This window comes from Danio rerio, chromosome 3, assembly GCF_049306965.1.
Source record: "Danio rerio strain Tuebingen ecotype United States chromosome 3, GRCz12tu, whole genome shotgun sequence".
Lineage (NCBI taxonomy): Eukaryota > Metazoa > Chordata > Actinopteri > Cypriniformes > Danionidae > Danio > Danio rerio.
The window spans coordinates 43,007,501-43,022,889 of record NC_133178.1 but is presented as its reverse complement, the minus strand read 5'-3'; the positions used below and the strand labels follow the sequence as shown (position 1 = coordinate 43,022,889).

At 34.0% G+C, this 15,389-nt stretch overlaps 1 protein-coding gene across 5 annotated transcripts in view; it reads left to right on the top strand.

The window, feature by feature from the left end:
* The window catches only part of ubfd1 (ubiquitin family domain containing 1), a 33,852-nt gene extending 22,795 nt beyond the window's left edge, over positions 1-11,057 (top strand). For 4 of the 5 annotated variants that reach the window (XM_073942342.1, XM_073942330.1, XM_073942335.1 and 1 more), the window contains 5 exons: positions 4,333-4,541; positions 4,644-4,709; positions 7,053-7,158; positions 7,236-7,318; positions 9,480-11,057. In XM_073942342.1, the coding sequence (XP_073798443.1) occupies positions 4,333-4,541; positions 4,644-4,709; positions 7,053-7,158; positions 7,236-7,318; positions 9,480-9,590 (575 nt within the window). In that variant the 3' untranslated portion in view covers positions 9,591-11,057. 5 annotated transcript variants of the gene reach the window in all.
* The last annotated feature ends 4,332 nt before the right edge of the window (positions 11,058-15,389 follow it).

Below are 15,389 nucleotides of genomic sequence, written 5' to 3'. Positions count from 1 at the left end.
TTGAAGCATTATAATTTTGTTAAAACGTGGCTGCTGATCGTGCACCTTGGAAGTAATGCCTGTAAGCTTAGGGTGTAAGTTTGTCATTTTTAATTGAGGTTCTACTAGCACAACGCACACATGGTTCGCAAGCAGCGTGCATATGGTGCGCGTGCATTTTCCAGGAACACCTAGTTAAAAAAACATTTAAACTTGTCCAAATGCTGCAAGCACACCACGATTTATGTGGCTAGAAGGAATAAACAATCGGCTTTACACTTTGTGTGGAATATACACATTTCAGTAATAACGGCAGACTAATTACCTCAGACAAACACAGCGCACCCAAACACATCAGTGCTTTTTACTTTTCTCCCGAAACTTGCATCAAAACAGTTGATTAGTTACGAGAGATGCATATAGAAAATGGTGAAGGAAATCAGACGCTCGCTCTTCTAACCTCAGATCAGAATAACAACACATGTAAAAATGTGTGCCGTATATAATAAAAAAGATTTAAGGATGTCGTCACTCATGTTTATTTCATTATAAAGAGATGAGATGTAAAAATATTTTTGGTTTTGGCTATTAAAACAATTTACCTTAGTAATGTTGGTAAATTAAAATAAACAAAAATCCTAATATTCCTAAATGTTTTTTTTTTTAAATGATCAGTAATTATCGATATCGAATGATATGAAACATGATATTGTGATCATTTTTTTTTTTTTTTGCATTATCGCCCAGCCCTATTTAGAAGATCTAAAATTTATATAAACATGTAAAGCTTGTAGTTTCACACTTCCGCCCAAATGGATCAATGGACCCCCGCCTTCGATCTATTGGCTGTTTTTTAAAAAAAGGGGAGAAGTTACACTATGTCCGACCCTCTCTTAGTGTTTCAGTTGAGATTACGTCAAACATTGAATAAAACTGCACATTTCAAAGCATTTTACAGGACCTTTAAAGACAAAGTATTGGAGACAAAGCATCTATTATCTCCGTCAATACTCAGCGATAATACATACTGTAGGACAGCAACAAATAGTATTGATTTTGCAATATAAATTCAACACAGTTTGATTGATAAAACGTTGAAAGAACTAATTGATTCACCCAAACCTCATCCATACGAAGCACAATTTGAGCAGCATGTTTCTCAGCATACATTTAGAGAAAAGTAGCCAAGGCACACATTTCTGTTGAGCACATTTCAGTCTGACATAGATTCAACTCAATTTCTCCTTATTTTTATAGTGCTTTTACAATGTAGATTGTGCCAAAGCAGCTTAACAGATGAAGTTCTAGTTGATTAAAATTGCTTCAGTTCAGTTTTCACAGTTTAAGTTCAGTTCAGTGTAAATGCCACTGCGGAAAGATGAAAACGTTGGATGTGCTGTGAGCAATTCTTTTCACGGGGCTATCCAAAATAGTCAAAGTCATTGCATAACAATAAAGGGGCTTTCCCATTTATTCCATTCAATTTTCAAAGTTTCAGTGATTATGTATAAGTACACTATATTAATTGCTTTATCTCAAATATAAATGTGAATTCTTGTCTTGTTGTCAGCTACATAAACAGACTAAAGTGTTTAGGATTACATTACTGTAGGTGTTGTTTGCATGTAGCCAGTGATTAGCCATAGCCTAGCATTTTGTAAATGTGTTACAGGGGTATGTAGAGCAGTTACAGAAGTGAAAGTGAAATAGCTGACAACTCCTTTAGGCTGTTGATTCTTTCTTTTTAGGAGACAATTTAAAGTGCAGTTAAAACTTAAACCTTTATTGCACTACTTGGGTAAAAAAAAAAAGAACATAATAGGACAGTTCACTCAAATAATGTTATTTAATTTTTCTCATGTCATTCTAACATGTTTGACTTTCTTCTGTGAAACATAAATTAGGGTGATGTTTAGCAGAATTGATGATATTAGTCACTTGTGTTGATTAGGAAAAAAGGTGCAGCGACTATCAGCCTCTAATTTTCTGCCTGACATCTCCTTTTGTGTTTGACTGAAGAAAGTCAGTCATAGAGATAAACCACTAATGAAACATTTGGACACACTTGACTGAATCTATGAATTACGGCCTGTTCACACCAAGAACAATAGCTATAAAGACACTTATAATTCTAATTATGCTAGCGTCAATATGAATGATGATAACATTCAGTTTATAATTGGCACAAGCTACTTATTTTTTATCTGATGCGTTTAACACTCAAGCCCTTTAAAGCAGAATGGATTCTGTTTTTTGTCCTCATATGTTTAAAAATTAGTATTTTGTGCTGTACCTTTTCTCTGTGCTGTTATCACTCTAGTTGTAAAAGAACTTTATACAATAGCAAACTTCACTTTTTACATTTTATTTTTACAAGTGTATCTTTATCCTTATCATTTTAGTTAACGTCCTTTTAATTGTGAGTGGACCTATAAATCAAATCCAGTGACATTTATACATAGTTTTCAGTTTTCAGTTTCAATTGTTTCAGTGCTGTTTCACGTTAGTAAACAGGAAAACAGCTGTAAAAATGACTGATTATAACACAGCTTGTCAACTCTGTAATTATACACTGTAAAATGCAGGGTTTCACAAAATCCACACTGTACATGTTGTCCCAACACAAATTGATTAAGTTAAATTAACTCTTTTAACTAATTTATGTGGATTGAACATAAAAAAATTAAGTTGTCCTAATGAAATCTCAAGAATTGTGTTGTTCACTCAGCTCTTTTTAAATAAGTAGTTTTAACGAGTAAAAAAAAAAATATTTTTTTGGGTGTAGCGTCGTCATTTACTTCAGTTTATGTTTACTGATTTAGTTAATTTACTGTCATCGTTCGTCAGTTATTAAAATGCTTGATTCAACTAGAGCAGGGGTAGGCAAACCCGGTCCTGGAGGGTTGATGTCCTGCACAGTTTAGCTCCAACTCTGATCAAATACAGCTGCTTATATCGTGATCTTGGAGACACTGATTAGCATGTTCAGGTGTGTTTGATTAGAGTTGGAGCTAAACTATGCAGGACATAGGCCCTCCAGGACCGAGTTTGCCTACGCCTGACCTAGAGTCTCATTGTATGATTAAAAAAATGCCTTTATTTCATCTCCCCATAAGAAAAATAACCTTAATGATAGGGATACTCTGATTGATCGGCCAAAGATCGGTATTAGCTGATAATCACATTTCGTGACGGGCTCGGTACTCGCCGATCTCATGAACTGATCACAGGTGTTTGTTTATGAGTTAACATGGAGAGGAAAATACACAAGCACTGCCATATATTATACATAGCCTAAGCCGAAGTAAAATGTATGAATATTGTTTTCTGTAAAGCTGCTTCTGACCATGACATGCTCAAATGCTCAAATATGCAGCGTCTTTAATTTATTCTCCTAGGTAAGGTGAGATCTTCCCTTAAGCTTCATGCTTAGAGGGAAAATGTGCTTAATGCATTATAAAGTGAAGCATTTTAGAATCGGTACTCGGTATCAGCCGATCACCATGACAAGAAATCTGTACTCGGTATCAGCTGCATAAATCCTGATCGGAGCATCCCTACTAAATAATAAACCTATAAAGACATGTTGTGAATTGATTGTATTTGCTTCTGTTGAACCCACTTCATCACATTAATTCAACTTAATGTGTTTAAGAGTGCAGTTTGAGCAGAAAAAAATACCACATTACCCAAAATGCTTTACAGAAAATTCCACCAATCAGAGAGATGAAGTGAGCAAAGCAGGCCTGAAGGAGAAGCAGGAGATCTTTAGCTCTGCCTATTCCTGTGAAATATTTATTTGCACATTTTACAATAAACTTAAAATAAAAGATGCAACCAACCATTTAGAATTTTCTAATCAGTTTTAGTTTGTGTCATCACAGTGCTTTATATGATTATAAAGGAGTTCTTTCCATCATAAAGCTGTTTAAATGGGCTTAAAAGGTTAGTTGTTTACTTTATTTCTTATAAAGTATTATTTTCATGTACTTCTTTGGGTGGATTGGTTCATGGCTGATGACACTTATAATTTTGAAACATTTCTAGAAATTCTGACACAGTTTAAAAAAGAAAAAAAAGAATAGCAGCTAACAAACATCCAGCAAATGTGAATGCATTAAAAAGTTAAAAAAGCATCCGAGAATGCTCTTCCTCTAGTATTTACTATGATTTGAAAAATGTATAAAATAAATTGGTGGGTCCGAACATGAGTAATTTATGCATAAAATACTGTTATTTGTGAGAATATAACTACCTTTGCCTGTCTCAATCCACTACTAAAAGATCAACAAAAATGGTAAATAGTTATTTATTATGAATACAAATGTCTGGGTTTTTTTCTGTCATTGTTAGGTCTTCCACCCGCTATGCAGAAAGTGATGTACAAAGGACTGCTACCTGAGGAAAAGACACTTCGAGAAATTAAAGTTACAAATGGTGCAAAGATCATGGTGGTCGGATCCACAATAAATGATGTACTAGCTGTAAATACACCAAAAGAAGTTATTCAGCAAGAGGTTAAAGCCGAGGAGAACAAAAAGGAGCCATTGTGCAGACAAAAGGTAGGATATGTTTTTTGCACAATGTCAAATTGACATCTAAAGTTTTAATGGAAAAAGTGTTTTATTTTTTATAAATATCCCTGTGAATGCTTCTTTTTTCAGCAACACAGAAAGGTTTTGGACAAAGGTAAACCAGATGACGTCATGTCATCAATAAAAGGAGCTAAGGTATGCCCGAAATGAAACGTATGACACTTGTCCAAAGTCACTTACAATGGGGTATATGCACACAGACTTCAGCCAGGGCTTCCGGTGAATTGTCATCCCATACAAAAAATCTGCGTTTAAGATCTGATGTCTATAAAATACAGCAATCTTCTCTGCCTGGCTGAGATGCAATATAAAGTGGGACCAGACAAGAAGCAATGCATTAAATTATATTTTTCCGCGCTGTTTTTAAAATATGGAAATTATTTTTACCCCAGTATTCTCAATGGAGGTTCTGCGCTAGCCGGCTGATAATGACGGCGCCTGTGTTTAAATTGTGTTTTGTCTGTTTTTATGCTTTAACAACCAAATGGATGCTTACATCTATTTAACTGGTTATGTTTGAATTACATTACAGCATCGATGCTGTAAAAGGAACCTAATAAAATTTAAAAAGTAACATAAATATTTTACTAGAAGTTCATCATAGTCTAAAAACGACTAGCTGTGCATATAGCCCATTGAGGAGGCATTTAGCGATTCAACAAGTGGAGGCAATACACACAAGAAGTGCTAGTTTTACAAAATAGTGTGTTTGTGTTCAGAGATTTTCGGGTTTTTTTTTTTTTTTTTTGAGAAAGAGAGAAAGTGTTTCTACAGGTAGTTTGTCAAGCCCACTCACCTGTGTTAAGCACACTTCAAAAATGCACAGTGTTTGTGTCAATTACAGGTTCATACAATCATGGAAAACCTGGAAAAGTCATGGAATTTTCACTTGGCATTTTCCAGGCCTGGAAAAAATGGGGAAAAACAGAAAAACTCACAAAGTTTTGGAAAAGTCACGGAAATTAGTTGAACAAATGCCTGTATACTTGAATTAGGGCTGTGTGATATTGGAAAACTCTGACATTACGATATTTTGATTTCTGTGATATATATTGCAACGTGAATACAATTTCACAAGATGATTTATCAGGTTTATTTGTATTGATTGGGGGGATTTTGTAGAGGAGTGAATCGCAGGTGATATATAACAAATAAATTACAAGCATAGATGAAATATAGTACAGATAAAAGTGGATTATAGTTTTCAGGTATTCACTATTTAGGTACAGATACCGAGTAATCAACACTGCATAGTCTTCACTGTATATTATTTAATCTTTATTAAAGTTACAAAAGGAGTTATTAAATTATATATTTTTGTTCATTTAAAAAAAAAAGAAATCTCATTAATGTTTGAAACAAGTAAAGGGTGTAATGAAAATGGTAAGCAATTTTTGGGTGAACTATCTCTTTTAAAATGCATGGAGATGATAAACTTTTAGTCTATATTAAACTATAATCCTAACATTGCATTTCCTGTGATGTGACTACTACGGATAAACACATTGCAATATCGATGCTTAAACCATATATTGTGCAGCCCTAACGTGAATATAGGTTAGTTGTCTTTACTTCTTTTCTGTCCTTGGCCAAAAACTTGCTCTCACATTATTAGTGCTGTTTAAGCATTATCAGAATCAATTTTACATTGATATAAAAAGCAATTCAAAACCAAATAGATTGTTGCGTGTTTTATGATATGCTGTAATAAATTTGAACGTCATTGTTTTTCTTATTATTTACCATGTATATGTAGGCATAACATGAAACATTACCTCATGAAAATGTGATTGAAAGTTCTGGAATAGTCTTGGAAAAGTCATGGAATTTTAGAAGTAAAAATGTGTATGAACTCTGCAAGTAATGTGTCATTGATACAAATGAGTGTGTTTTCTACAGGTGGTTTGGTAAGCCCCCTCACCTGTGTGAGGCACACTCAGAATTTATAGTATTTTGGGTTGGTGTATAATGAGTTGGGGTAGAGAAGAAGGGTCTTGGTTTTATTCATCAGAGTTCAGTTGCTCTCGGAAGACATGAGTTTTTAGTAGTTGTTGAAGGACACCAGTGAATCAGCAGTTTGTGTGGGAATGGGATCTGATTAGAGCTGGCCTGATTAGATTGTGTCAGATTATTGCACACTTTTTGTACTTTTTGCCTCTAGACACTACTTTTTAGATCTGATTCAACTTTACCAGAGCATTGCACACGTTATGTAAAATTAACCTTTTAAACTGCTTTATTTATAAGTATTGAAAATAAATAATCCCGGACTTTTTGATTTTACTATGTGCAGTCTTTCACATGGCATTTTGTGTATTCATGTTTCTAAAAGTTTCATGTTTCTGTTTAAAGCTTCATTTGCATGGCAGTTTATTGTGATTATACTTTTCGTGACCTTGCCGTTACGTTGTTCAGGACACTGAATAAGTTCCTTGTGTGCACTAATGAAACCCGAGCGTTCTCTTATTTATTAAACAGGAGCGTCTGCCAACAGTGCCTTTATCAGGAATGTACAACAAATCTGGTGGTAAAGTACGACTAACTTTCAAACTGGAACAGGATCAGTTGTGGATCGGAACAAAAGGTGAGTTTATCTTTTCATTTCAAATGCGTTTTCAGTGCTTGCTTTATGCTTGACGTGTATCGTTTTCCATATTCCAGAAAGAACAGAAAAAATCCCTATGGGTTCCATTAAAAATGTTGTGACTGAGCCAATAGAGGGTCACGAGGACTATCATATGATGGTATGTGTTTACTGCTGCATTTTCAACCAAATGTACAATTTATCAACTGTTCTCAATCAAGATTTTTAACATGATAATGGTCATAAAAATTAAAGAAGTCTCTAATGCTTACCAAATCAACGTAATATCAATAATAAATCAATAATATAGAAAAACTGCATTATTTTCATAATAATAAATGTATATATTGAAATTGCAGTATTAAACCTTATTTATTTGTTTATATTGTTTATATATTAAATATTATTTATAATATTATTATTATTATTTTATTATTATTATTATTATTTTTTAATTCATGCATTAGCAAAAATAGTGGTTGGGTCAGTGCTGTTGATTAAACACATTCATTATAAAAAACAATATTGCAATATTTTTTAACTTCCATTAGGTTGTTACAGTTGTTTGTTGCATGATTACACACCGTGGTATTTATAGTGTAGAATGTGCAAATATGACCCTAAATTTCAAAATATAAGTATTTGTATTGGATACGATATATACATTAACACACAAGTGTTTTTTTTTTTTTTTTTTTATTATTATTATTATTTTATTTTTATTTTTTTTGTCCTGAATGCCTTGACTGCGTATGTGAAAGTGATTTTATATTGTTATCTTTTAGGCACAGTTTTTGTCAATTTTGGAAACAAAAATACAGCCACAACAGAACAGTTGTGCATCTCTGAACAAACAGTGTTGTTTCATTTCTGAATGAATGAATTCACATTTCTGAATGAATCTGGTGAACAAGTGATTCAATGAAAAAGTGATCTACTTCATTCCTGAACGAATCAGCTATTTGAACGAGTTGAATGAATGAAGATCTAAATAGTTTACTCGCGAAGAAGTTTAATTCTTTGTTTTACGTTTGTATTGTTGATGTGGTTTATAAAGCAAACAGTTCACCCAAAAATGACAGTTCTGTTATTTACCCTTAAATTGATAATTTATCGTCAACGCTTGCTCCTTGCTGGTTGCATTCTTTTTTTTTTAAGACATCATTATCAAAAACATATTCATATGCAGTTCTCTTTCCGCACACTTTGGTTATGAGCACAAAAAATGATCAAGAATTATAACATTATTAGGCAGTCTTGTAAATGAGCCTGGCTGACTGCAAGCATGGAGCCTGAAGGTGTAATTAAGTGCTCAAGTTTGATTATTGTTACTTTTTTTTTATTTTATCTAGTTGGTAACAAATAAAATCAGGTTAGGTGAGTTAGCAACATTAGATTCTATAATTATTAGTATTATTTCTAGTCTTGATCGTAAATGACACACTTTGAATTAATCTAAACAAGAATATTTTTGTATTGTGTAATATTAACATTGTAATATATTTGTAATATATAATAATAACATTGCAACATGAAGTATTTAACAAATTACCCCAAAAATGTAATTGTAGTTTATTAGTTTCTACCAAGACATTAGGCTCCAGAAAAGTTTTTAGTATTGATATTATTAATCAGTTTTTATCCAGCATCAAATCATCAAATGCTGACGACTGTAATGACGCTGAACAGCTTTAATGTACAGTAGTTATCACAATAATGCACAATATCACTGTTTCTACTGTATTTTTAATTTAATAAATGCAGTCTTGGCGACACAGTGGCTCAGTGGTTAGCACTGTCACCTCACAGCAAGGTCACTCGTTCAAGTCCAGGCTGGGACAGTTGGCATTTCTGTGTGGAGTTTGCATGTTCTCCCTGGGTTCACGTGGGTTCCGTCTGGGTGCTCTGGTTTCCCCCACAGTCCAAAGACATGCACTATAGGTGAATTGAATAAACTAAACTGTCCATAGTGTATGTGTGTGAATAAGTGTATGGATGTTTCCCAGTACTGGGTTGCAGCTGGAAGGGCATCTGCTGAATAAAACATATGCTGGATGAGTTGTCGGTTCATTCCGCTGTGATGACCCCTGATGAATAAAGGGACTAAGCTGAAGGAAAATTAGTGAATAAATGCAATCTTCAAAGAGCACAAGAGTCGTCTATCAGAAAAACTAAAATCTGCATTATTTATTTTAATTTGGATTGTATTTTTTCTAGTTTGGTGCTGCTAGAGATCCATATGACAAAATCACCACAGTAGAACTTCAACTCATGTGGATGTGTTTATGTAATTGTTTTGTTTTGTTTGTTTGTCACTCCAGGCATTTCAGCTGGGTCCGACAGAAGCCTCACAATATTGGGTCTACTGGGTGCCTGCACAGTTTGTTGATGCAATCAAAGACACAGTTCTGGGAAAATGGCAGTATTTTTAACGTGCCTCTATAGACACTGAAGAATTGGGATTCAGAGAAGAGATTGAGAAATATTAACTGGAGCCAACACCGTAATCTGAAGAACTGATTTTTTTTTCTGAAGTATATCCAGAGCAAACCGAAGGATTGCTGTTGGACTAAATATTTTGGGGGGGGGTTTTAAGTGCACTAAGTGTCAGCATCCCGTTTTTCAAACTATTTGACCACTCGTTTTTTTAAAAGCAATCCCAAGCATAAACAGAAAAATTGTACAGAACTTGCATATACATTTCTCGTAGTTATTCTGAAAGAAATAAAAATTATTTAAGGAAAACGACTGACGCAGTAGAACGATTTTATCGAAAATATTCCTCGGTTTACTATTCAACTCAAGCAAACTTGCCAAAGTCGACAGTTCACACACCATTGATTTCTTTGCTCTCACTTTTTGTCATTGCACAGATGATAGTTTACATGTAAATCAGCTGAAATATAGTAATAATCTGGGTTAAGAGAATATGGTTGTATTCATTTGGATGAAAAATGTATGCATAGTTACAGAACTATTAATAACGCCTAGAAAAATCATATAATTGTGCATTGAAAGCAGGGGGCTTGATACAGAATTACAAGGTTAAAGATAGTAACACTTTAAAATAAGGTTTTGTTTGTTGACATTAGTAAACAACTTATTATTGTGAAAAAAACTCCTTTTTCCAAACCTATACGAGTTCCTTCTGTTAAACACAATAGTAGATATTTCAAAAGATGCTGCAGTTTGCTGGCACCCATTGGCTTCCATAGTAATTTTCTCCTACAATGGAAGTCAATGGGCGCTGGCAACCATCATTCTTCAAAATATTTTCGTTTGTGTTCGACAGAAGAAAGCAGCTCCTAACGGTTTAAAAACACACAAGACAGAGTAGATAATGAGGTTAATTTAATGTTTGAGTGAACTAACCCTTGAACTAATGAACAGCTTCAACAATATTCACTTACCTTAAGTAATCTCATCATTTAGGCTCTAATACTTACAGTATTTAACATCAAGTCATCAAGAGTTCATTTACTGAATAATTAATTATTATTACAATTTGGGTTTTAATAACCCAACATTTCTTTGTGCATGAACTTTTGTAATAGCAAAACACTTTGTCCGTTCATGCTATATGCAATTAAACTAATGTGAACAAATGATACCTTATCTTCTATTGTTTTGCTCTGCCTCTGCTTTCAGCCCTCTGATACTTTGAAAGTGGCAATTAAATCGCCTTAATGTTGTCTTATTAAACACAGCAAGGCAATATATCCTCTTGAATCAGATATAATATTAGGAAGAAGAGTCTTTATGTGCCCAATCATATAACTAGGATGCTGATGATTCACTATTTTGATCCTGCATGATGTTGATGTTTTTTTTTTTTTTTCCAAACATGGTGCTAACCATTGAGAAGCATTTTATTTCAATAAAGCCCAAAGGAAGGATGATCTTCAGTGACATTTCTCTAATGAGTTTGCCTATATGCGCAATTTTAAATTATTCATTAAAGATCAGGGTTTACTGTAAATTCCTCCAAAATCTAAAAGAAAACAAATGAAGCATGTACTTATGTAGTTCATGAACTGTTAATGGGTGAGTTTAACCAAAAATTTAAATTCTGTTATTAACTACTCATGTTATTAACTCACCCTCATGTCATTCCAATCCTCTGAGATCTTTGTTCATCTCAACAGCACAAATTAAGATATTTTAGGTGAAATCCGAGAGTTTTCTTATCCTCCAGAGACAGCAAGGGTCCCAAGACGTTTATAGTCCAGAAAAGTAACCAAAAATATTTTCCAAACATTCTGTGTGACTTGAGTGGTTCACCTTTGACCATATGAAGCTCCAAGTACACTTTTGTGCACCAACTTTTTTTATATTATTATGTTGGCTTAAAAAACGCATCTCCTCCTTGGCCGTTCATGCTACAAGACCCATTTTTGGTCAAAATGTGCCTTCTGCATTCAAGATTTATGCTATATCTCCTCATGCCAATCAGACTTATCGTTTTTGAATAAAAAAAAAAAAGTTAAATATTACATTTTAATAATTCTGTCATATAAAAACATTATACAAGCTGCAGATTTGGCCGAAAGCTGTGTTCTGTATAAGATTGTGCTGCTACATATTTATAGGTTGATCAGACTTGTATTTTCCAATGAATCATTAAGCATTTGTAACTCAATGACTTAAACTTCATGTTTTTTTACTAATATGGCAAGCCATTTTTTCATGCATCACTTTCACACTTAAGCATTATATTTTAAATTAAATATGGCAAGCCATTTTTACATAATGTCCAAGTCCAGTTTTTGACTGTCATAGAGACATCGGGGTTGATTTATATCACTCATTTTGGCTAGATGCTTTAATGCATCATCACTAAGCTGTCAATTGTCACCATAGCAATGACCAGACTAACCTAGCAATCATTTAAAACAGCAATATCTCCACATTAGAACATCATAGACATATGGTTATTGGCTCGTTTGACTCATGCTAGCGAATGAGACTTCCTATGTACTATTCATGGTAACCAAGTGCTAATAACAATTAGCTACATGCTATTAATGATTATCTAAGTGCAATAACATGCTTGAAATGCCTACTAAATATTGGCATTTGATCAAACATGTACATGAGCGTTGCCATTTAGCAACTGTTTAGCAACCACCTAGCAATGCCATAAACATTTTAGCAGCTGTCTAGCAACCACTTAGCAAACACTGTGCTTCCTGCCAAATGTTATTCCTTGTCCTAGCGCAGTCACGTAGGCTTTCTCAAGCATCAAAGTTCTCAACAATCTTTAGGTTCTAGTTTTTTCTGCATCAGATCAGGGTGTGCATTTACTACAGACATTACTGGGATGAACATTGTGCTGCTGACCCTGATTGCAAGGTGTCGTAGAAGAGAAGACAAAGGTGAACAATGTTGATTTAATTTTTTTTATACTTTTTTTTTTTGGTGCACAAAATTGTTCTTTGAGCTTCGTATGATTACAGTTAAACCACTGGAGTCACATGGAATGTTTTTCATTTCCTTCTCTCGTCATCTCGGGGTGCACTCACATATGCTATGGCGCGGTATGCTTGTGTATGAATGCAAAGCGCACCTGAGCTCTAAAATGAAGATGCAACATCACTTTTAAAGTTGTGGATAAAAAACATCTTTTAGCCTAGAAGATGGTGATCTACATGCACACTTTCACAGATGTTTTTAATAAAAAAAATATTGACTATGATAAAAAATACTTAAAAAATACTACGATAAAAATACTGCAAAAATGGTTTTCCCTCGCTGCACATCTGCTGCACCTTCAGCAAAACTTCTAAATATGTTCAGCAAAATATTTGACTGCTGGTCACTGTATCCCAATTGGATAAAACGATATAACTAAAGCAATCTCCACTGTGCTGTGTGAAAGTGCTTTTCTTGTTAAACTGAATAGTCACGTTATCGATGACGTAAGCGTGCTCCGGTTGAGAAGGCAAAATGCATGTGTGCAGGCCGTCGGGGGAGAGGGGAGGGGGACAATTGCACTTCAACACAGTTTAAGGCAACTGTATCAGTTCAAGTACGCCTTTAGGGCCATTGCTGTCTAAGAAGGATAAGGGAGCTCTCAAATTTCATCTAAAATACCTTAATTTGTGTTCCGAATATAAACAGAGGTCCCCGGGAACTAGAATGGCATAAAGGGGAGTATTTTATGAGAAGTTTAGTATTTGGGTGAACTAAAAAATTAAGGAGGATGACGTATGTAAAAGTCTCCTTCTTAAATGGATTTTCACACACACAAAAAAAAAACATTTACACATCGAATGGTTCTAAAACCTTTCATTTCTGTTGAACACAAAAGAAGATATTTTTTAAAGATAAGAACGTCCTGTATTAATAACGTAAGAAAGAAATGCCATGAAAGTCATTGGTTACTGGTTTCCAATATCCTTCAAATGAACTCTTGTGTTCCAAGTGGAGGGAAAAATAAGTAAACGATGACAGAATTCTCAGGTGAGTCTTTAGGTGAGGTATCTTTTTTTTAAGTAAAATAGTACATTTTCACATGACTTTGTGTCTTAACTGACAAAATTAGATACGAAAAATTAATACTGTAGTTTAAAAGTGAATCGTCCAGAAAATGGTGGTATAAACATTAATATTTTTTCTCCGAAATGTAGCTTTTAAGCTAGCGGAGAGCGGGGCATAATAACACTTTTTGGTTTTGGCCAAATAATGAACGTGTAATGGCGTTAGACAAACCATATTTTTTACCAGCAACACACAAGCCTCTGCTACAAAAGAGCACTGAAAGTATGACCGCCTGACCTTTGGTTTCTGTGCAGTATTGCCAAAAGTAGGAGTAAAAATTTTAAAAATATTTTGTTAGTTTAATTGGTTTCCAACAGTGTGTGGCTTAGTTGTAACACCCTGTTACAACTAACCCCTCTGTGTTAACTCGTGTTTTCCTCGAAACTGGCTTGCCATCGGCTTGCAGTCACTGTGCATTTTTTACACCTTTCAAAATAGTTTCATCTACTAGCCTAGAAGACTAATCACATCAATATAAGATTTTACAAACATCCTAAAATAAAATCCATTAAAATAAAATATATACTATAATAAAAATAATTTATTGCGAAAATAATTTCTCCCGTGTTTCTCATCCAAATTGCGGCGAACTTTTTCAATAATTGGCAGAAAGATGTCTGCCGACGCTGTGATGAAAACCTCAGAAGCATGCCATGGTTAACCCTGAGCAAATACCTAAAACTATGTGTTACATTGTATTCCGCGTTACTTTGTGCCTCGTGCACCCCTTAACGTCAAGTCTTATGTGAAATGTGTGTAAATTGACCTAGATATTAACTTTTAACGTTTAAAAATATTAGATCTACATTTAAACCTGAAAAAAAATTGCTGAGGGAAATATGTAAATTGTTCTTGTTTTTACACCAAAGCTGAATGCATAGTATTGGGTCTCTTGTTGTTGTATTATAACAGCAGAATTATAACATTATTTCAAGTAACCTACTTTACTAGAGTATGGTTCAAAAACACCAGTATCTGTATAGTATTTTTATGGTATGAAATGGAATTGGGAAGAGCATCCACTCCGTACAACATATGCTGGATAAATTGGTGATTCATTCCGCTGTGGCGACCCCAGAATAATAAAGGGACTAAGCCGAAAAGAAAATGAATAATTAAAATCGGATTGTTTTAGAAAATAATTTGTATTGATTCAGTTTCATGTTTCTATTAGAAATGCAAATGTGTGTCATTCTCCTATCTGTTTTATTTTCATGGCCTCAAGACACATATATACGCTTAAGTCTTTTAATATAATTAGGCATATTAGTTTTACTTTAGTTCGTCATTAGGCTTCTTTGCATAGTTTGTCAGTTGTGATATTATGTGCCATTTATTTAATAATCAAACAAATACACTGAATATAAACTGTTAACTTCTTAACTTAGTACTGCTTTTCAAGAATCTTTTGTTGTCATGCATTACAGGTGTAGAGCTCATTTAAATAAAACGAAACCCAAAAAGAAATACCTTTGATCGCTATCTTTCAGTTAAGGAATGCAAGATATGTAGCAGTGGTTTACCATGGAATTTAGTATATAGTAATAGGTTGTTCACTATTTTGGCACAGAAGCATAATAGAGATATTTTGTTGATTGGTTAGTTGGGTTACACATGGCTCAGGGATGTAACATATTGAGGGAGACGACAGGGTGAATTAAATTTAAAAAGAAGATTTATTTAACTCAATT